General features: G+C 40.4%; 1 protein-coding gene across 2 annotated transcripts in view; it reads right to left on the bottom strand.

The window, feature by feature from the left end:
• The window catches only part of garre1 (granule associated Rac and RHOG effector 1), a 35,402-nt gene extending 12,791 nt beyond the window's left edge, over nt 1–22,611 (bottom strand). The window contains exons 1-2 of one of the 2 annotated variants that reach the window (XM_022197607.2): nt 22,498–22,611; nt 8,490–9,908 (exon numbers count right to left, since the gene is read on the bottom strand). In XM_022197607.2, coding sequence (XP_022053299.1) covers nt 8,490–8,993 — 504 coding nt within the window. In that variant the 5' untranslated portion in view covers nt 8,994–9,908; nt 22,498–22,611. Of the gene's footprint in view, nt 1–8,489; nt 9,909–19,960; nt 20,110–22,497 lie in introns of those variants that run through there. The other variant, XM_022197686.2, reaches the window with a different exon arrangement.
• Nucleotides 22,612–23,339: the final 728 nt, after the last annotated feature.

Below are 23,339 nucleotides of genomic sequence, written 5' to 3'. Positions count from 1 at the left end.
TTGTAAATGCAAATTACGCTTGATAGGAAAAGTGCAGCACCCGTGAAAGGTCTGGTTTTAATCAAAATTTGGTACAGCATGTTGTGCAGGCATAACATTTGCTTTTGTTTTAGTGGCAGCATATTCATAAAAATATTTTTCAAAATATACTACTTTTTGGTAAAACTGTGTCACACCATTAAATTGTTGTGGTCTACCCACAAACAAAAACACACGATTTTCAGCAGGCTGTCACCTGACCAATCCATTTATTGATAAGAACATAAATAATGAACGAATAACATCTTTGTTCGATCACAACATAATCAACTTATCCAAGAAATATAAACCATGTTTCCTAACTGTTTACCACAGCAAATACCATAAAAAGCTCAGTTTACGCCACAGATCTGAGAGCCAAACCCATGTGATGAAGGACAATTTAACACATACAACAACTTTCAAAATAAAACATCTTGTCTGGGCCGATTTAAGCTAACCAAACATGCAAGACTTCGTCCACATTTTTGGTGAATCGTGTGCTGTAAACAGATACCAAACATGTGAGAATAAGTGAAATATGTATTCGTATTTGCAAGCAGAGAACAGAATGAGAACACACTGGATTGAATATACATGGCAGTGTCTGTAAGAAGCACAAAGGGTCTATTCTCTCTATGTATACAGAAAAACTGTAGCAAGTTCTGTTAGAGCTCTGTCAACAAAAGAAACTTACATTCCTTGTTTATTTTTTAAAATTTTTTACACACAAATTTCAGAAATGTGCAAAACTTCTAATTACAGTTAACACACACTGTGTTTTACCAAGCATTTTAAGTTGACATATACCATTCCCCATCTACTGAGCTGCATGTCCGAGTGTGTTTTTGTTTGCTGGGAGAATAGTTCAGGCTTAGAGGCAGTTTGTTGTCCAGTTAGCAAAATAAGAGAAACGGGACACCACAGGATCCGACATGGTCACGGGGTTTTCTTTTTCAGGTACCTGCTGAAAATATCTCAAGAGACAGGCTGAGTTGTGAAGACAGAAATATGCTGTTGCTGTAGATGGTAGACAGGGACAACAGGACACAGCCACTGTCATTCTTCAACTTCACACTTTGTGGAAACCAAAATTAAGCTCTACTGGAAATGACTTAAGGCACAAAACCTCCACCAGTTTGGAAGCTTCGTTTCTTTCATAACAACTACAAAAACAGGAGGTGGTGGCAAATCCATCGTCCTCTGAAACGCCTGAGCCATGACTTTGGAATGTACTGCCTCAATTTACCGTTTTGTTATTCCATGTAGCGGATTTTAGTGGTTGGCAGACCATTGTTTCCACTGGACATTAGCTGGCAAAAAGCAAAACTAACTAGTCCTGGGGTGTCACAAGACACATACCATAAACTATAAAATCACATGACCAGTTTGATTCTCTCCTGAGCCTCATTTACTCTGGTCTGTTTCCTGTCTACTGTAAAAAAAAAAAAAAAAAAAAAAAAGGCAAAACACAATTCTGAAAATAATATTAAATTTAACCTGGTATTGCCAGTATATCCACCATGCATACTGTTTGTTATTGAGCGATCATCTGCAGAGCAGTGATGAATACTCTGCTGCATGTGCTGCAGACATTGGTTAGAGCAGTGGTTCTCAACCCTGTTCCTCAGGACCCCATGTCCTGCATGTTTTAGATGCTTCCCTGCTCTAACACACCTGATTCAAATGATCAGCTCGTTATCAAGCCTCTGCAGAAGCCTGATAACGAGCTGATCATTTGAGTCAGGTGTGTTGGAGCAGGGAAGCATCTAAAACATGCAGGACATGGGGTCCTGAGGAACAGGGTTGAGAACCACTGGGTTAGAGTATTGTAAACAACATATTCAGACACACTCAGCTGGGGTCTATGATGACACGCTTTCTAACTTTGCACAAGAATCGTTTTCTGTTTTACATTAGTTAAAAAATAAAAGAAAAAGGTATGCATATTACATAACATGTAGTGCCATGGAAAAAGTACTTGTTCCCCTACAGAAATGTTTTATTTTTGCATATTTCTCATACTCAAATGTTCCAGATCATCAAAATAATATTTAGATATCTTGAATATTAGACAGAGAAAATCCACACAACACAAAATGAAGTTTGAAATTACAATTTATCAAAGATCATCTCTGTGAAAAATTGCCTCCCTAAGCTTAATAACTTGTTGCATCATCCTTGGCAGCAACAACTGCAGTCAAATGTTTGTGATAGCGTGTGATCAGTCTTTTACATTGCCATGGAGGAATCTTGGCCCACTCTTCTCTACAGAATAGTTTTAATTCAGCCACATTATATGGTTTACAAGCATAAACTGCGCTTTAAAGGTCTTGCCACAGCATCTTAATTAAATTCAAGTCTGGACTTTCACTAAGCCACTCCAAAACCTCATCTTGTTCTTTTTGAGCCACTCAGAGGTGGACTTGCTTGTTTGCTTTGGGTCATTGTCATGCTGGATAAAGCATTTGTGCTTGAGCTTCATATCATGAACTCATGGGTGGATATTCTCCAGGAGGATTTTCTGATAGAGAACAGAAATCATGGCTCCACCAAATATGACAAGTCATCCAAGTCCTACGAAATCAAAGCAGCCCCAAACCATCACCCTACCACCACCATGTTGGGACTGTTGTCATGATGTTCTTCTTGTGAAGTGTTTGTGCAGTTTGAGCTTTACATCAAATGTTCCAAAAAGTTCCACCTTTGACTCATCAGTCAAAGAGATCTACAGTTGTTGTTTTTTTTATGTTCATCTTGGTTCTTTTGTGACCTCTGGATTAGATGTCAACATGCTATTGGAAAAATTTCGTGACATGAGCCACTCCTGAGAAGGCTCTCCACTATGCCTACTTCAACCTGTCCTCCATATCCACTGCTCTAGCAAGCCAAGTGTTAGAATTTGTCTGTGAATTATGAGGACAGCAACAGCTAAACCCTGCTATAACAGAAAGAAGCAAAAACTGACTTTTGGACATCTCCATAAAAATTATACAAATAAATATGTTTGTTGAGTCAGTGCACTCAGAGATAGAAAAGTTACACTACAGCAAGCAGAAGGCACAACTGTTGCACTATTTTTCCTCCTTACAAGAACAGCCAGTCAGAGAGCCTAAAGGTCAAACCCAAAAGGTCATAGGATTGATACCAAGTGTCTTTGTGTCTGCTTGGTCTTGTGATATGTATGTGACTAAAAAGGATAAGCAAAAACATTTTCTTCATATAACATACAAGAGCCTTCTCAGTGATTCTGAGTCAGAATTCTGTCTAATGATGGATGGTGACCTCATTATGCAACAAAAATGACAAAGTGTTGGAGCTGGACAGGAAAGAAAAAGAGTTCAGAGCCACACTTGCTTCTCTTAGAGGCTGTATTAAGGTCCAGCACTGCTTTGGGCTAAAACTAATGTCAGCATGCTAAGGTGATCATATTGACAACTCTGTTATATAGTAGGTATGTTTATTGTCTTACTTCAGCGTGTTAGCATGCTTACATTTATATTGTAAACACAAAGCACAGCTGACACTGATGGAACAGTCCTTATTTTTGCAGATATGTGGTCATGAACACGCATAATATTTGGCGAACCAAATTTTTGAACCAAAGATGGCATTCAATGACAGCTCAAGCAACAAAACACTTTTTAGATTTCATACTTTCAACGAACATCAATCTGAATTTTATTTCCACAGCAATCCATCCAATAATTGTCAAAACATTTAAACAGAGGGGAAATTTAACTGAGCACATTTGTTCAGGTCATGTATTTGTACATTCAGGTATGAATTTTGAGTTACTCGCACTTTAAGTATTTCAATTTAATGCAATTTTATACTTTCACTCAGCTACATTTCAAAGGGAAATATTGAGCTTTCTTCACAACTACATTTATCTGACAGTTTTGTTTACTTTAAAGATAAAGATTTGACACAAAGGATAACATAACAGGCTTTTAAAATACAGCACAATGCTGAAGATTAAACCATTCACCTCCAAGTGGTGCATAGTCACATCAAGCTATTTCACTTTAAAATATAACAGTCACCTTAATAGTGGCACTGGGGGAAAACATCAAACCAGTAAGGCGTATCCTCTGGAGACCATGAATATCTGTACAGAAATTCATGGCAATCAATCTGTTTCAATCAGGACAAAAACTGATCTAAACGACAGACCAACCAGCTGACACTGCCATCCCTAAAGCCCTAAAAACAACAGCTGTGAAAGTTTAAGTCGGACCTATCGTACCTTGTATAAAGTACAACGATATACTACCTAGCTCTCCGTCTACTCCCAACTTATGCTGTGAGACTTAATAAACACAGGCTCAGATCCAGAGTGCACAAGACGAGAAATTCCTGCTCTTGCTGTTGACGCGGAGCAACTAATCAGAACTCAGTCAATGGAGATTTAGTGTCTTTGCAAATAACAGATAACAGAAGACACATATGGCCTGACAATGAGGCTGATATCACCATATGCAGCGTATCCTAACGAAGATAACAGAACAACATGAGCATAAGCAGACGACAAGATCAAAAACTTCTAAGTGTTACAAAGGCAACAATAACTAAGCAAGAGAAAAAAAATGAGGACATGGCTACAGCACAAGATAATGGATAACACATGTGATTGGCTGCGCACTATCCCACACCGTCATGGAAAGTATGAGAAATAAAGAGTGCAGCAGAGCCAAGCCGATGCTGGCCCCTCTCACAACCCAACGAGGCGACTCATGAATCAATCATCAACATTTGTATTTTTACTTTCTGCGAGCACCTGCATTATCAGAGCACCAAATCTAGGAAAGCATTGTTGTTGAGATCCAGACCTTTTCTGGGGAAGGGGAGTGCGAGGCTGTAATAACAACCAGATGGTCGCATGGTGAGGCAGCACCGCTGTCTGATCTGTGAAAAAAAACAAGCAGCCTACCTCAGTCGGTTAATGTCAGTGGTCAAGCTTGATCTATCGCTGGCTCCCCAGCCTTTATTTTTCATTTCTTTTTCTGGGTCTTCCCTCTTACACAATCATTTCACAGAAACAGGAACATCACAATAGTCCTGACCTCTGAGATTCTCAGAAATAGTGACTTACATATGCTTGTATTCTCCAAACTAACACTGATTTACTGCAGTGCTTTACAGTCATTCTGGGTTTGATCTCTGAGTGTAGTTTAGGAAATAAAATCACAGTTTGGATTAAATTGGGTTATTATTTAAAAGGTTCAGCTGGGCTGGAGTGAAAACCGTCCTATCAACACCTTCAGTGGACACACTCCCAGCATTTCACCCTAATTTAATATACTTGTCGACTTCTTAATCATTCAGAGGCCACCAAATTGAGGCTTTTATGGCCAAAATTTTGCATGTGCTGGAACCTCCATGTCAGCTACATTGTGTCCACTCTTCAGACTACTCCATGTCCTCAAGGAAACTCCTGACTGTGTTGACATCTACCTTAAACAAATTTTTCTTCTCAAATGATTGTTTTGCATTTTAGTTCCTGAATTGTTCACATCCATGCTAGCCAGCTTTCACTCTTTTTCATGCACACTGCTACATTTCTTGGCTTGTTAGATCCACCAAGTGGCAATGGCCAATCATACTGTGCCTGTGCTAGATAGAAGCAGAACAAGGACACAACCCTGGTCAAAACTCTGTAGGTTTTATTAAAACCTTTTTCCATGTTGGTCTGAACTGGAAACAGGAGAACACCCAAAAATGTCACTAGTCCAATCTTACTTACTTTAAACCTATTCCAACCAGGTTTAAATCTATCTCATTAAATTCCATTTGTTGTATTCTGCTCGTGTTCTGTATTAAACTCAAAGCTTTCAGCACTTTCTCAAATGCACTGTTCATGTTTCATCCTGTTTTTTTCCTTTTCCCACAATAAATACATCACATGTAAGAAACATGTTTCACTGCAACTGGATCATGTCTTTAGATTAAGGATCACACACCATCAACACACCAACAAAAAACTCTAAAAAAAAAAACCAATATGGCAGGATTTTTTGAACAGCTGAAGACCAAGGCGTTGTTTTTCCAGTGTTTCTAGTGTGCAGGAGTTTGAGACTGCCTATACAGTTGTCTGACTAGAGCAACCATGAAGGTTTCTCTGGTTGTGGGGACATCTCTGTCTGCCTCTGGTCCTCACTGTGGTTTAAACTTACAAGCTCGGCAAACGGCCTCTAAACAAACCGTGACATTTTCATGCATATTTGGCAGTGGAGTCATTCTGAGCAGCCAGAAAACTGCACTCCGTTTTGGAAAAAAAAAAGAAAAAAAAGAAAGTGGTTTGTTTTGTAGACTGCACTGACCTGAACTTTTGGGGCTCTTGGCTAAAAAAGGGGGCAAATGACAGCAAGGGGAAAAAGAGACGTGAGTGAAGGAAAGAAGGGGGAAAAGCCTCACATACCACAACTCCCCAAACTCAAAAATGCATTTGGTTCTTTTTGAAGACCTCATAACACATCCAGCTGCCAAACAGCATTCCTTGATTCATGCAGGCTAAGGAAAATCCCTTTTACAGTCACAAACACATCACATTGTAAGAGACAGACTGAAATTAGCTGCAATTATCACAAGCTGAGTCTAAACAAGTTTTTTCTGTACGCACACAGGGCAGTTTTCGACTTCCAAAACCAAGGGAGATAGTAGTGTAGATATTTATACAAAAACAATGCACTGCTTGCGAGAACACAAACCCAGGCAATAGATGACTCATCACCAAACCATACAGCCATGCGGTCAACTCCAGTCTGACAACTATCTACAGTGCCATACACTAGTAATCAAATGTTTTACTTACTGGGCTGTTAAAGTCCATCATTTTTTCATCACATGGCACATTATGCTTCACTCTACCAGGATAATATTACTGTGTACATGAGGTGTTTTTAAATACAATGAACACACTGGAATGAGGCCATTGTAAAGGACTGGTGTGTTTCTTTCTATGCTTTAACAAATGTACCCTTTATGCCTGGGGCCAGACACTAAATGTGAGTGCCAAGCCATGTGGTCTAAACATTCACAGACTTGGGCTTCCTCTAATATTCATCTGTGCATATCCAAGACCACAGAGAGTCAGATTTACCGACTGCGGTGCAAAAGCGTTTCCTGTTTTGGGCTCAGCCACATCCACTGAGGTTCTGCAGTCCCTCCAGTGTCTTGGCCGCTGACGTGTACCCGCTACATGCTACATGATAAAGGATTAGCGTGTAGCTTGACTGTGGTGCCCAGATGAAAATACGACCACTTGCTGCCGAGGGCATCACAAAGAAAGCCGTCTATTAGCAGAACAATTACAGCAAAACCAACAACTGGAATAACGATGATAAACACCAGAACTTACATTAACTAATTAATAACAGGCACTTGTGAAGTCTCTTCATTTTGGAATCACTGTTTCCTGAACCTTCGCAGGTGCATATTTCACACTGATGCTGCAATCTAAAAGGTTCGGGGTTTGAGTTATCTAACTTGCCTTTATGTACCTCTTGACCCATGTTTCAAGTGGGATTAACAGAGAATACATTTAGTACAAAAGGGGATGGGATTCCTACACTGGTATTATTTATAGTGACAACTCATTGCCTCAGCCTACAGTTAGCAATATTGTTTATGTTGTTTTTAGTATATTACAAAGTTCTCAACACTGTTGATCACATGTATGCATTAAAGATGTGAGTGTGGAAATGCAAACCCAGTTAGTGTGAGAACGGTGCAGACCACAGCTTGACCAATGTGTCACACCCTTGTGTGTGTGCAAGTGTATTCCTCTTTGACTTCTAGGGAAAGTTTTGTTTAAAAAAAAACATCCAACGATCATGAATCAAGTGTGGCACCAGACAAAAGGACAAAAACAACAAAGAAAAGGAAAGAGAGAGATGCAGAAAGAATTTAAAACCAAGACAAATGATTCCCACATCACAGCTGAGCCTGTGGTTATTCTGTGCATCAGTCTCCAAATCCTCAGAACACCTCAGCAACAATATTCCACATTTGCACATCAGCAAATTCAGTGCTGTGGAAAGATGGTGTGGTATTCAGAGTGACAAAACATGACTTTTCTTCTCATACCTTCAGTGTTTTTCACACTTCACCCTCAGATCTTGACACCAGCTTAACACTGGGCGTGAGAAACCTGTCTGAGCCAGGAAACACTGATTCATGGAGCCAGTCCTCTGACAGAGAGCAGCTAAGCATCTTAGCACCACTTTGAGAAGACGAGTCATGGATAAATGAAAATGATAAAGTATGTGGTGCTCAACTGTAGCAGGTCGTGAGCTTGACAATTTTTCTCCAGAAACGCAAAGAGTAAATGTGGATGTCAGTATTTCTTTTGTGAAAAATATGAGACAGAGTCATTCTCCCAAAGTGCCCCTAATTTGACACACTCATGCATAAAGAAGTTCAGCAAATGGATACAATAAGGTTGTATGTGACTTTGTGTAAACACCCACCTCAACGTCCTGCAGGCTGAAGTCGTTCTGGTCTTTAAAGTTGGCAGCCCCAGCGCTCAGCTCCATCAGCATCTTGGCGATTTCAGGCTTTATTGCTGCAGTCAGCCTGCTGGCCGCCTCCATGACGTGTTCCTGCACGTCCTTCAGTTGCATAGCTGCTTTGGAATAGTGAGAGTTCCTGAACACACTGCTGAACAGGTCTGTGAGGAAGGCGCTGGCCCGGCAGAATACGTTGAGGGCATCCAAATATTTGGAGATGCCTTGCTGGATGTCGGCAACAGCGGTCGTAGCGCCAGAAGGTGGTGGGTGGCAGCTGCCAGGCATGCCCACCCCAGTGCCCATGGGCGAAGAGGCAGAGCAAGAGGAGGCCAGAGAGGCGCTCAGGGTCCGGCTCAGCTCAGGCATCTGGTACTGCTGGTGCTGTTGCACTTTCTGCTTGGACCCGCCGAGCAAAAAGCGACGCTTGTAGTCCATTTTACTTTCCTGCGCACTACAACAATACATAGGTGGTGCAGCAGCACCGGAAGCTCCCGTTTGTCGTTCGTTCCGCAGAGTACTCTTATCCTTTTTACAAAAACACCAATTCCAACAATCCTGAAACTGTTCAAGTTAAATAGAAAGACAGCTCAAGGATTCCACCTGCCAAAGATTCATCGCAGTGTGTCTTTTAGAGGGGCAACACAGAAGAGGGTGAGGCCGAGAGGGGTGATCAAAAACTGGCAGGCTGAGTAAAATGCTTACATGCAGCCCTGCTGCAGATTCGTCATAGCCAGCTTCAAAAACAACAAAGACACACCCCCAGATTCTCTGTTTCCAGCTTCAAACAAAAAGATCATAATAGAGGAAGAAAAGTACTACAGCCAAGTTTTAAAGTGCATTAACTTTCCTTCAGAATATGGAAAAAAATCATTTTTTTATACAGTTTACAGAGTATATATACATATATGTATGTACATATATAAACCTACATCGGCCTGCACTAGTAAAAGTGGAAAATCCTTTTAAAAGCTAAAAGCAAAACTGGATCTAAGGAAAATGACACACTGCTCAACAGCACAGAGGGAAAATGACAATTAAAAAAAAAACAAGCACGTAACTGCTGGAATCAGAGAATGTGGCTTCGTTCTGTCTACTGCAGTGGCTGGCAGAGGAGCAGTAGGAGGCGAAGGGCAGACAGATCCAGTCCGTCACAAATCCTCTTCATATAGCAGGACTCGGCAGGCAGTGAGCAAGCACCAGCTGATAGCTCTGTCTGCCTGTATGAAGTCTCCAGCAGCTTCCTGGTTTCTCCCGTCTGCTGGCTGAGGTAGATATTACTCACCGCGGAAACAAATGTGCTTCCAGATCTCGCTGTTCTCTGCGGATGCAGATTAGAGCGACAAAAGCACAAATGTATCTGTAAGGCCTCTAGGTCATTTCCTAAGGGAGGAAAGAGCAGACAGACAGAAGAAAGGTTTAACATTATGTCAAAGAGGAAGGATGAGCTTGAATTCAAATGTTCTACTGTCACGACCCAAAACTACCTGAGCTGCACTCAAAGAATGACCAGTACATTTGCTGCTAATGCTCAACATTTTAATGACACACCTGGATGTTATGTGGAGTGGCAGGAGTATGATGAGGCAAACAATATGCCATTGGAAATAGTAGGGCAAGAAATAATTCATATTCTAGTATTGAAAAAACCTCAGTGGCTGGTTACACTGGTTACAGCCTGAGCATTACTTCACAATGCAAGCAGCATGAAAATAGGTATTGTGGATTCAATAATAGCATCAGTGCTAATTCTGACAAATTTTTATGAACACTATTTTACCACTAGCTAACAGACGTCCAACACGTTTGAGCATTTTTGTAGATTTGCACTGTACACTGAACAACAGGGCCTGATTCCTGACCAGAAATGGCGCAGTGTTTCTTTTTCTTACAGCTGATCTGTGTCAAAACATTCACCTTCACCCCACTTCACACACTCTTCTTATAAGATAAATGTTACATTAGGCTTACAAATACAGTTTGAGAAGTCTCAAACACATCTCCTTTAGTTCTACTCAACTTGTTTTGCAAGTGTAATCTATAACAAACACAGACATTGTTTATTAAACTGTGTATAAATTATTATACTTGCCACAATCAATTCTGTTCTGTCTTGAGAAACATTCAGACTAACACAAAATATACAACAACTTGTTTCAGTTTTGTTTAGCTGCACTAACATCCATCCATTGATACATTTACCAAATGTATCAATGGATGGATGTATCAATGTAGCAAACTGTAACCCTCTTTACAATTCTCAGAGTACTAACTGTTCTAGTCACACATAGAAACTGTTATTCTGCTGCTCTGATTGGAAGAGGAGAACTTCAGCCATGGTTCTGTAAACTTATTGGTAATATTTTCTTGCAGTTTATTAAAGAGCTGTGGTTTAAGCTTGTACATTTCTAGACGATTACTAACACCATACCTCACAGAGAGCGTCTCTGAAAAGAATCTCTGGCAGTGTCTGGTTTAGCAGTACACAGCTGCAGAGAGAAATTCCTGCAAGAAACCATTGTTGGAAGACACTGCAGGGTCTGTTGAGCTACACATAGTAGGAGTTACAATAGTCTCTTTCTGTGTGACATTTCCGTCTTCCTTTGGCCTTTTCACTTGATTGAGAATACAATATTTTAAACCATCGAGATCAGAGGGGATTTGATCTTCCATCTCTTTCTACAACTAACTCAAAGACAACTAAAGATGAGTTTGTCACGGTCAACCAATTTCACAAAGTCTCATTTAAGACTAAACACAGTGCTGTACAAAATACAATACTAATCCACAGTCATCTAAACTGGTACAGGCAAACTAAGCTGATGTGTTAATCAAAGTTTAAGTTAAAAAAATGCTCAGAAGATTAAGCATTAGTCTTCCAGCCTTGTCCATACACCCAAAAGAAATACACTGGGTCTGCATTTATTTATCAGGGATAAGCATTTCTGGAACACAATGGAGACAATATTCTAATTTTTAGTTATACTCTAGGCCAGATGGTGTCTTCACTAAACCTGCTCCTTTGCTATGCCGAGCTGTATTAGGCACTAAAGTTGATATAGCCCCACATCCAACAATATTACAATCAATGGAACAACAAACATCAATCTGACAGACTCATCTCTCAGACACACAGCTCCCCAACACAGCTCAGCTATCATTTGGTGGAACATTTACACTATGTTATCTTGTAGCACCACACTGGACGCTTTTGTGTTTTGGGGTTAGTCAGGAAAACCAACTGGAAAGAAAATACAATCCCAAACTCGATAACACCATCCGGCATGCTGTCATTGTAGTTTAAGCTGTGGAGTAGCTCTGCATGCGTAGTAGCTTCCATTACGCATCTCCGCCAAAATTCTCCTGACCTTCAAACCTCACTTCCTTTCACAAACAGAGGGGTACGCCCAGCAAAAATCAGCCCACCCTTATCTGTGCTGGGCCACTGAGTTGAGAGACAGAGCCGAGGGAAAATACTGACCTCCTCGTGAAGGGACAAGAGAGACGTGCTTCCCATTTTTAACTCTCGCATCACAGTAAAGTTGTTAATATTTCATTTATTATTTTAAAAAGTTATCCTCTTACAGACACAATCACACATCTGTACACTGCAGCTAACCGAGTTTAATCTTGCTGCTGCATTTGGTCTGAAAGTGTTAAATGTTTACATCTAAAAAATGTTTCGTTGGCTATGTCATATTAATTACTATTTTCAATTCACTAATTAATCATTGGCCCATGAAATGCAAAAAAAAATGCTCATGACATTATCAGTAGCAAATGTGGCATTTTTAAATGTTCTATTTTGCAGTCCAAATACATTTTTTGCAGGAATATATGATGAAGAAAATCTAGAAATCCTCTAATTTCAAAAGGATGCAATTTGAGAATATTTCCCACAGTTTTTTTTTGTCTTGAAAAATGACTAAAGCAATTGTTCAATTAGATTCTGCATCAGAGTGGGCCTGTGGGGCGTCAGTGCGCTTAATGATAGGCATGACCAGTCCACATACAGTAAAGGTAATGAGTCTGTGTTTCATTTTACAGAAATCCATGCATTTCCCAACTAACAAAATTGATTAAAAATTTATTTTGTATTCTTATGCATTTTGGCACTGACTAAAACCCTTTTTGAGGAACACCAAAAATTCTTTAATGCAGGAAAATTCTGGTTCAAAGATAATGACATTAGGCTGTAGTCTCTAGGTTGACAAGTCAGCTGGTTGGTTGATATCCTCTCATCCAAATTCTCACCGGTTGGACGGTTACTGGTGATGCTGTCATGAGGGACGGATTCATTGTTTTTGACAATGGGAGGAGTAGGCTACCTGAAACGAGACGTGTTTTCAAAACAATTTTCATAATACTACGACGTGAGATTAGTAAACTAGCATCATATGTTGAGCATAAAGCCACATTTTTCAGCGTCATGAAGGTGGCTCTCTTCTAACCATGGGGCGGCATGGCTCAGTGGGTAGAGTGGCCGTCTTGTAACTGGAAGGTTGCCGGTTCGATCCTCGGCCCATTGTGCTCATGTCGAGGTGTCCCTGAGCAAGACACCGAACCCCTAATTGCTCCTGATGGGTTGTGGTTAGCACCTTGCATGGCAGCTCCCGCCATCAGTGTGTGAATGTGTGTGAGAATGGGTAAATGTGACATATCATCATGTAAAGCGCTTTGGATAAAAGCGCTATATAAATACAACCATTTAACCTGGCTCATTCATTTTGCTAACTTATGCGGCAGAGCTAACCTGGTCCAGAGCAGCTTATGATCAGAGTTTCAGATTTAAATCGGCAGTAAGAGGCGTCTCCCGTTAACCAAATTATTTTCTGAATCTTTTCTATAAGAGATACAGATTCTCAGCTGAGAGAAAATGTAATATCTGCAAACTTTAGCTGTACATTATTAATCCTGCTGATTGAAGCTGTACAGGTTAAGTATTATACACTGTATGCACCGCATTGCTAAGTAAGCCAACATGTATTGAGCTGGTGATGCAGAAATCAAATAAATATGTTTTTTTGTTGTTTTTTTTTTAGATTTGGATCTGATTTATGATGATGATTTAGGTAGGACTTGATTTATAGAAAAAATGTTTACTTTGCTGGTACTGCAGCTAATGGAACACAGATTAGGAAACTGATTGGTCTATCACTATATATTACAGAGAACATTCAATGATTAACATTATTTCACTCCGATATGGTCAAAAGCTAAAATGATATCCTTCATTACGGGACTGTGTCCAACATAAATCCACTTCTTCAATATCGGGTTCAAACACATGAAGTTTTCCAGCTGCAGCTGTCATTTTAGAAATAAGGGGCTGCATTCATGAGTAAAATAATATATTAACACACGGACAACAGTTTTCCGCCAGCATCCCTCTCTTGAACCATGTTTGTTGATTGAAGTAGGTGGCACGTGATTGGTCCATTTTGTGTGGAAGAGGAGCCACGTGACGCGCTAACACCCTCTTTTATGTGAATGTACAGAGTTTGAAGCAGAAAGCCTGGGTTAGAAAGTACGGATTACCACCATACAATGCCTGTTATCTCGGACTTAAATTTTAGGTTTTTGGAGCCAGCATACACACAGAAAACCTGGCTATGTCAAACTCGCTTTGTCGTACAGCCTTTAGAGTGCTAGGTCTAACTTAACATTTTAATGCTAACTATAAGATGTAAGAGTCATTTTCAGCTGACACCATGTCAAAGAAGTGGTCAGGGAGGCTGAATGTTGGTAAAACTGATGGAAAGAAAATCAAACGGCCATTTGAAGATCATAGAAACCATATCATCGAAAAACAGCAGGCTAACTTGTCTGCAAAATTTGTCAACAGTTCTTGCGCTGGGATCACCAGCTGATACGATGCTATTTTAAGAAATAAATTAATATGAGCAGGAGCACGCTGGTCTGCTCCAAGTCTGTCATTATTATTTAAGAACAAAATAACAAGGGTAAAATTATTTAATATGCAGTAAATGTTATCATTTTGTGTTTATTTAGAATTAATTTAAGCTAGTAAATCTAGCAGGTCAAAAACACTCTGTAAACTGCAGGCAATTCTGTTAATCTAGAGATGGCATGTAAATTTGTTTTTTCTGTAGTTGAGGACAGCCCTAGAACAAAGCTTTCCATGAAGAAGAATGTGCTAAGCAACAACAGACACATGTAAACTTGACAGTTTGAAACAGTCGAGAGAAGCTAACTAGTGCAACAGTGCAGACCTCTAAATCCCAGGGATTACAGGCACAGTGACAACCTGCCAGGTGCTCCACAATGCCTGCTGGTTGACGTACTTAACAGGATATTAGCTTCTGCAAGTTAAACTGGAAACCTGGGCTTAGTTAGCCTGGGGCTAACTACTCCAGTTCTCACACTTTTGAGTTTAATGATAGGTGGGAAAATAGGAATAGAGTATGCTCATCATGTTTGGAAGAACACGAATGAGGTCAGTGAAGCCACTACACCACAGGGACCAAAACTGACACTATTGTCAAATGAAGAATGAAGTGGAAGACCTGGAAATATTTAGAACTAACTATTGTGGGTTAGGGTTAGGGTTAAAAACATGCTAAATCACATGGATTTTTCTATATTACAGAAACTTTAGAAGATTTTGTACATTATAAAGTTTGGTATAATACGTAGTATAGTATTCGGACATAACCTGTGGCAATGGATTCATATTATTCTGAAAGTAAAAACCTTGGCTTAGTCATATGTAGTTCTATGGCTGGTAACCACTAAAGTAACAACAGATTAAGTGCAGTGAGTCACAGTTGATTCAGCCCAAAAAACAAAGCCAGATATTTTGGGGGAAACAATGTGCTACTTGCTTTGATTCACGTTTGTTCCAGGCAGATACAATTAAACCATGTAACATTATTAGAGAGTGTTAGTGGTGTACATTCCCTTCCTGCCCAAAAAACTCCATAAGCAGAGGTTATCCCAGGAGAAAGAGCCATGGCATGAATATTAATGAGGCCTGCTGGCTTCTCGAGGTGGCTCTGTTGGCTGCCAGCCTCTTGTTGCAGGGCACACTGTATCAGAGATTGCACCCAAACAAACACATGTGATGGGAGCGTCCCTCTGGATGCACTGGAGCTGTGCCAGCTCACTTTAATGTCCTTCCTCCACCAGGGGCTGCTTTGAGCTAATGTTAGCTCCACTTCCACACTCACCGTACATGTCAGCTGCTCGGCTTCAACAGGAAGGGGGTTTAGGTTTCCTGGAGCAAGCTCTCTGTCGCCAGTAACAAAAAAGTCAAACCAAGTATGCCACTGGGTATGGGTATGTAGTAAATCATAGCACAGGGCATGATTTACCTGTCTGTGCAAACAACTGCAGCTACCAACACCAATTTAAAAAAGAAGGGCCTTTATTAAAGGAGTAGTGACAAGCGCCAAAAATGCTGGCGAGGTTTCATGATGTTATATCTTTTTGTAGTTTTCATTAACTTAATCTATGAATCTCAAAACAAAAAACATTTGGAGAATTCACAAGAAGAAATTACACTAATTATGTATCTAAATTCACCACTTTAATCTGGCTTGCTTTCGAGCTGTCACATATTAACACTTGCGATGCCTATGGCATTCAGTACATCAGCAACTCAGCAGCTCCACTTGTGCATTGAAAGCATTTGCCTTGTATTTTATTCACTTTCCCAACACAGATTTCCCAACAAATTTAACATAATAAACCAGTCAACCTCCCAGCCACAAACCCACTTATGGAACCTTCAGGACACTGCCATTCATGGCACCAACAACGGCAGTTACTTTTGGATACTCAGCCGTATTTGTGTGACTGTCACATCACAGCTAAGGTGGCTTAATAGCTGTGGATAGGGCAGCTGTTACCCATGCTGACAGCTCCTTATCCATCTGCCACTGTGAGGCAAACACAAGCCCTCTGATGCTCTAGCCACAGGCCCGACATTAGCTCTCTCATGAAGTCTATTTCGGCCTTCATGGGTAAAACAGCTGCCCTACAGTCCACACTGCACTGTTTTTAGACACTCCAAAAGGTTCAGCTCAAAGTAAAAAAATGTTCTCCTCTACATCTGTTGCCAATGAAGCAAAGGAATGCATCTCCCCAGAACCCTCTTAATGTGGGTTCAAACGATCACAAAAAAGCAGGTCAGAGGAACCAATGATACGTTTCAAAATGTATACACAAAATGTCATGTAATTGTGTCAAGTCCATATATAAAAATTTACTAATTGAGTTTTGGAAAGCAAAGTTCAGGATACACATTTGTGAGGGTAAGCTTCACTGAAGACATTCCACAGAGCAGATAAGTCACAGTGAAGTCTGAGAATCAGCAGACAGGTTGAGGAGGTCAGTCCAAATGACAGGACAAGTGCCGTGAGCAACTGTGTGACAGGAGCTGAGCCAGGCTCCTCTTGCCCATGGAACACAAGGAAAGTATTGTGGCAGCGCTGGCCTCCTCATACCAGCACACAGAAAAAAAAACACACGCTTGCACATGCAGCTGCATGACTTTGTGAGAGGAAGAGGAAAATAAAGGCCTTGGCTATGATTTAATATTAACTGCAAGAATAGATTTTCTGTCGTCAGTGTAGTGTTTCTCCTGAAATTATTTAGCAGGCAACCACAGGTTCTAAAGGTTCTGGGCAATGTTTTGTTTAGTTCCCATAACTAATCCTGTTTTGGTCCCACTTTTTTACTTGTGGTTTGGATTAAATACACACTTTCTAAAGACACTCAGGTCAGTTCTGCTAAACTGTATTTTTGCAGATTCTACTCTTTTTAAAGGAGTAGTGAAACTGCTCCTCCTGCTAAAACAAATCACTATTGAGTAAGTTAGGACAAAGCCTACTACTCAGTTAAGTATCAGTTAAGAGGCTGATACAGCTGGCTGGATAATATTAGGCTAACCTGTACTGTCATAACAGACACTGTAAGTAGCTTATGGCTCCAATAAAAATAGCAGACAGGCCACTCTGACAAAGGACATACTTGAGGGACTCACAGGTCTGTGTCACAAATGCAAACGGACATCTCAACTTGTGCATAATCAAATTATAACAACACATTGCAACACCCTAACATGAAAAAAACATATTTTGCTAATTGATTAAAGTCTCACCAAGGGAGTGAAGATGACAATTGACATGAGCACATGAATGCCAATTCATTAAGAGTTACCTCTGATTTGATCTAATCTGAGCCGTTGCACAAAGCCTAAATGCCTTTTACTATTCAACAGTAAGCAAACAGAATAAGCTCAGATATCCTCTCCAAATAACGCTGTACAATAGAGCGTATTTAGTGTGCCCAACCGGTGGGTTTCAACAAGTGAGAGCTGTGATGAAAGGCTCTGACGTCAGTTCCATTCATGAAAGGCTGGCGGCAACCTGTGGGGATGAAAATGCTTCCCTCAGCCTATATTGAGCAGACTGTATACTGAGGTTGCAGGCTGTGTTGCATGCCAGCCACCAGGGAGTTGTGTTTTTAGCCAGGACAAAAGTAAGAATTTATTCTTCCACTTTAGGCACAATGAGACAACACATGGAGGTGTCACAGAAGTCAGAAATGTATGTCTGGTCACACAAGCAGCAAAAGAAAATCAAGTACAGCAAAAAATTAAAGCACTTATGAGTACTCTTTTACTACAATTCTTCACACAAAAGAGATAGAAAGGTTGCCTTTACTACCGATGGCTTGACATACATGTCAATGAAATACACTGACAGATATATTATATGGTGTGGACTAAGGAACCAGACTTTTACACTTGATCATGGTTCGAGTCAGTGCAGAAATGCTCTTGAACAACATATGAAGTCTTTGTTAGAATCTTTATTTGCTTTCTGGTTGCAGACCCTCACTTCTGAATTGCTCATGGAAAAGCAGAAGCGAAATATTTCCGGCAGGGATTAATAAAGCTAAGTTTCATATTACAAGAGAGTTTCCTGGTAGCCTTGATTCTTGTTATATTTGATCATCTCGGGTGCATGAGCAGTCATGCATCTCACTGGGAACATTTGACTGAGGGGCAAATAGCTGACCACAAACTAAGACTAAACTGGTTTCCCAGGAGACAAGGGTGAGATTTCCCATGCCACAGGTCCTCTCCCCCTTATCTGTAGACCCAGTAGCTGCTTCACTATGTGGGCTGGCAACTTATTCAGTTCTGCATAGAAAACAGCCTATTTTGACTAGCTGTACCAAGCAGCAGAAGAGGCAGTAGTGGACTACATGTAGATCTTAAACATCCCCTGTTGGAGAACAAGCACATCTATGCTCTATTTGCACACACTAGTGCAAATAGTGTTGTTAGTTTTGTGCATCTGAGGGGAAAAAAAAAATTCTCAAACAGCACAAACTGAAAACACATAAGCCTGCATCTCTGTGACACACTTGTCGGCAAGCATGTTTAAGGTGGATATTATCTAACATGATGAAGGAACCGTGTCCAAAACATGCTTTGCTTGTAATTTGGTCAGAAGCAGACAACATGGCCTGAGTATTACAGACCATTTTACACTTTTCTTTTTGATAGACTCCAATTTTGATAGAATATCTGGGTCTAATTTTGACAAAACCAAAATTGTACTTTCATTGTGTTGAATTTATTCTGTATCTTCTTTTTTTCCTTCTTTTTGCCATTTTAACAGGAGTTATTTGTTTTCCTTTTTTATTTTTCCTGGACTATAGCAGCCCATAAACGTCATGGGTATCCCTATCAGTATAAAGTGCTTGCAAATACCAGTGTAGTTACAAATCTGGACTTTAAAGACTCTAAGCCAGTGTGTCACAAAACTTTACAACAGGTCTATAGTTCCAAATTTTTCTAAAAGAATCACTGCGATAAAAGCATACCGTTTCTTGAGAGCACAATAATATACATACTTTGGCTTGTTTTCAATGCTGGAGAGATGGTTTCTTTACAATTAATAGACCGTCTGATTGACGTTAACTGTGCAGTAACTACCGAGCTTTATGTACGAGTTCTAGGATGGATATTGATGTGATGCCAAAATTTCAAAGTATGAAAAAGTTGACAAATTCCTGACATTTCCTGCAAATTTAAGCATAACCAACCGAATCATACCCAACTAAGAATAAATCTAGAACAAGAAGTCCTGGTGGATGTCACAACCTGAAGGAAACATTTAAATTTCTTCCTGTAACATCTTTTGTTTCTTTGATACGATCTTGAAGACGACAGCTTTGGCAAAATCTCAGCACTCAGAAATAACACAGTAGGTGGCCACAGAACAAAAGAACAAAATGCATGAACACTAAATAAGAACAAAATGAAAAATGTTCAATTGATCGGTCTGATCCAACAGAGGAGAATAAAGCAACAATCAATAAACAAAACAACTCCTAATTATAACATATTCTGAGCTATCTACTCATTCCCCCTGCAGAGACTCCATTGTAACACTTACCTGTATAATCTACTGTGCAGCCACAGACACACTAGAAAGCTCCTTTTGTTTAGGGAAATATCATTCAGGTCTGAAGTACCAGTACTCCACCCGAGGCAAGCACAAACAGTAATCTTGTGACTGTATGTCGACTTCCTCACACATGCATCCGGATTCAATGTTAGACTAAGGAAAAGTGTCAGTCCTGGATATATCACGTGTTGACAAATACTGACAACAGAAGAAAAAAAAAACTGGAGCCTTAGTACTAGTCCAGCTACTATTATGACCATTCAGGCACACAGTTGAATGAGCTATTGAAGAGAATTAGTTGAAGCAGAGACAGGAATTTTGCAGAGCAGAGCACGTATTTCCATAGTGACACAGCTGTGGCAGATGTCAACACAGAAGTCTGGGGTTGTTTTAGTGAGAGGTGTCAAAGCCTGCACAAGTCAGCCAAAAGAGAACAATGGCCTTACCATGAATGCCAACTTCTTATGTGTGTGCTTACTTTAAGTTCAAAACTGTTAAAGGTTCCTAACAAACATCAGTAACATCCACACAGCCCTATCACTGGAAACAACTTTCAACACAACACAAAGTTTGAAAAGTCAGTCATTTCTCAGTGTGGCAATAATAGCTGGCTTTGTAAGGCAACAAAAATCAAAGCCACCTCTTCCATTGTATTAGAATAAAACAAAAGTCACAGGAGCCCGCTAACATAATGTGATTCCTGCTTCAGCTTACAACAAGCATTTTCCCAGTAAAATATGAAACACGATCATGATAAAGGCCGACTTTCCAATTCCATCAGACAGCAGAGGGTTTGCTTATGACAAACCTTCTTACAACATAAAAAATATTTCCTTCAAACAATCAATGCACAGACACCTGCAATCGTTGACTGTAGTCTTGATCTAATCTTCTGAGCTGCTTCTACTTAACTTTTTACAGGGCCAGAACAAAAACAAGGAACACATTCCACATGATGTTAAAAGACAGACACCTGGCTAGACTGGATGCCTACACCCCTCCAGAGAAGTGGGGCAACGTTATTTTTTATTAATGCAATTTCAGATACCTCCTCTGTACTGTAGAGCCTATATAAAGCCACGTTACCAACATCTCCGTGGTTGTGTAAGTTACTGATCGTGTGTTCACATAGTACGATTATTTACACTCAACCTTAAGAGATGGGTGAAATAGACAGGTTTCTTGATACCGTAGTGCATGTACCGAAAGCCCAACGACCACAACAACACAGTATGTGCGTGTTTCTCTGAAATCCACCAGAGGATACGATTACAACACCTCTATACGATTACTGCTCTCCACACGGTATTAAACAAAACTTCAACGACTGGTTAGTAATGCAACGGCAAAACACACCTGGCTCCTCAGTCAGACAGAAAACTAACTAGTCTGGTTGTCCCTGAGGGGTTATTTTAAAACCCGATCATTATTTAGCAGGAAGGTGTAACAGAATCCCCGCAAGCGCAGTTAGCCGGTTTCACCGAAACTCTCCGGGACGACATGGTCAGAGTCATGGGAACACTATGTCGCAGCTATTAATACGGCCTTTTAACGCCCTAAATGCAGAGTCGCCGGAAAGTCTTTACGCGGCATCGGTGCATTAACACGACAAACATTAGAAAAGCGAGTGACAGGAAAACGCCACGGTGCACACAGGCGGTAGGTGCCCAGCACTGGGTCCGCGGCATCCCCGTCTTTGACAGTCGCCTACTGGCTACACACAACCAGACACTCGCCTGCTAGCTAACGAGCTATTGCACTTTCCCTAAACGCCGCAGGTCAACACCGACGGTAAATCACGCTCTGTCGCCCGTTTGCCTCGCGGTAACCTACATTCCATTTTTGTACGGCGGGTGATTACCGACTGCAACGCATAACTTAAAACCAAGACCGCCCAGATCCGTTATCGGACATGCAGTCAAACCAGGTCGCTGCTAATGCTAAAGCTCATTAAGTCGTTCTCCTGTCGTACCTGCACTGCCGCGGCTAAACCGTGTCAAGGTACGGATTAAATCTGAAGCATCGCCCGCAGATACAAGCCAGCGGCGGTCACAACAAAAATAACTGATAGCGCCAATCGCTCCTCCTTCACTAGCCGAAGCGGATGCGCTTCATCAGCAGACATCAAATTGGGGTTGTACACCACAAATGTGTCACATGGTTCTGCAGCCTTCTCTGAAAACATTTCTCCGAGTGGTAATGGGGTTGTAAGATTTCCACTAAAACGAGAAATTGAGGAAAGCATGTCACAGTGAGGCGCGTCCGATAATGGACGCACCTCCATTACATCGGTACTAAGCAGGCTAGCTTCATAGCTAAGCGAGTTAGCGATAGCTACCCAGCTAGCTCTCTGCGACACGATTGTAAGCGCTGCTAGAAAGCACAAGCTAATGAAAGCGGCCCAGTGGGGCTGCAACACAGACTAACAACAGCCAGGCCTACCGTGACCGAGGAGAAACCAAACGGCTTCAGCAAAACACTAGAAAAATGTTAGTACACGTTAAGTTAATCAAAGCATCGCTCACCAGCTCTAGGCATCCACCCTCTTGACAGCGAATTCCCTGTCTGTGTGAGCCGTCAGCGGAGCAGCAATAAACACACACTTCCGCTGAGACCTTCACACTAAAACAGGTACAGACACATAAACAACATGTAGAAGTAAAGCCACTGGTCTAAATATGCTCGGATTTAAACCTCGGTTTTAAATAGTACAACGGCAATATACAATATAATATTTCTTCAAATAGTTAACGACAAGCAGAATTGCGTGAAACAGAGATGGGATTAAAACATCATAAAAAGCTGTGTTTATGATAGTAAGCAAGCCAACAATTTTCTATTTATTTATTTAAAACCACGCGTGTTTTTAAAGCACTTTACAGGTAAAGGTAAAACATGTAAACATGTAAAAAAAAAATACAATAAAGTTAAATTAATTCAATTTAATAAATAGAAACACCCCAGACAACTTTAATTAAGTATACGTGATAATTCAAACAGCAGAAAAGACATAACAGAAGAAAAAATGAAAGCATGCAGGATAAAGTTTACAATAAAATACAAAAAGATTCCTTTAAATTATGTGAATAAAAATGCAGAATGTAAGTATTGGCAGTTTTGATCAGACTTTTTAAAATAATGCTGATTAATTGAAATCAGAGGGAAAAAAGAAATGTCTTCAACTTATGTTTCATTTTGTCTGGTATGAACTCTGGGCACCATTACCTGACCAGTTCCTGTAAATCTGAGAGAACTATCAATCTTAAACTCAGCAAACAAATCTCTGAAATATTTTGGGGCCAAAACAGTCAAATACTTGCTCATTGACATTAATGCTGAGACAAAAAGTGGGTTGTTTAAATGCTTA

The sequence above is a fragment of the Acanthochromis polyacanthus genome, chromosome 2, assembly GCF_021347895.1.
Source record: "Acanthochromis polyacanthus isolate Apoly-LR-REF ecotype Palm Island chromosome 2, KAUST_Apoly_ChrSc, whole genome shotgun sequence".
Lineage (NCBI taxonomy): Eukaryota > Metazoa > Chordata > Actinopteri > Pomacentridae > Acanthochromis > Acanthochromis polyacanthus.
This window is presented reverse-complemented; position numbering and strand designations above follow the sequence as displayed.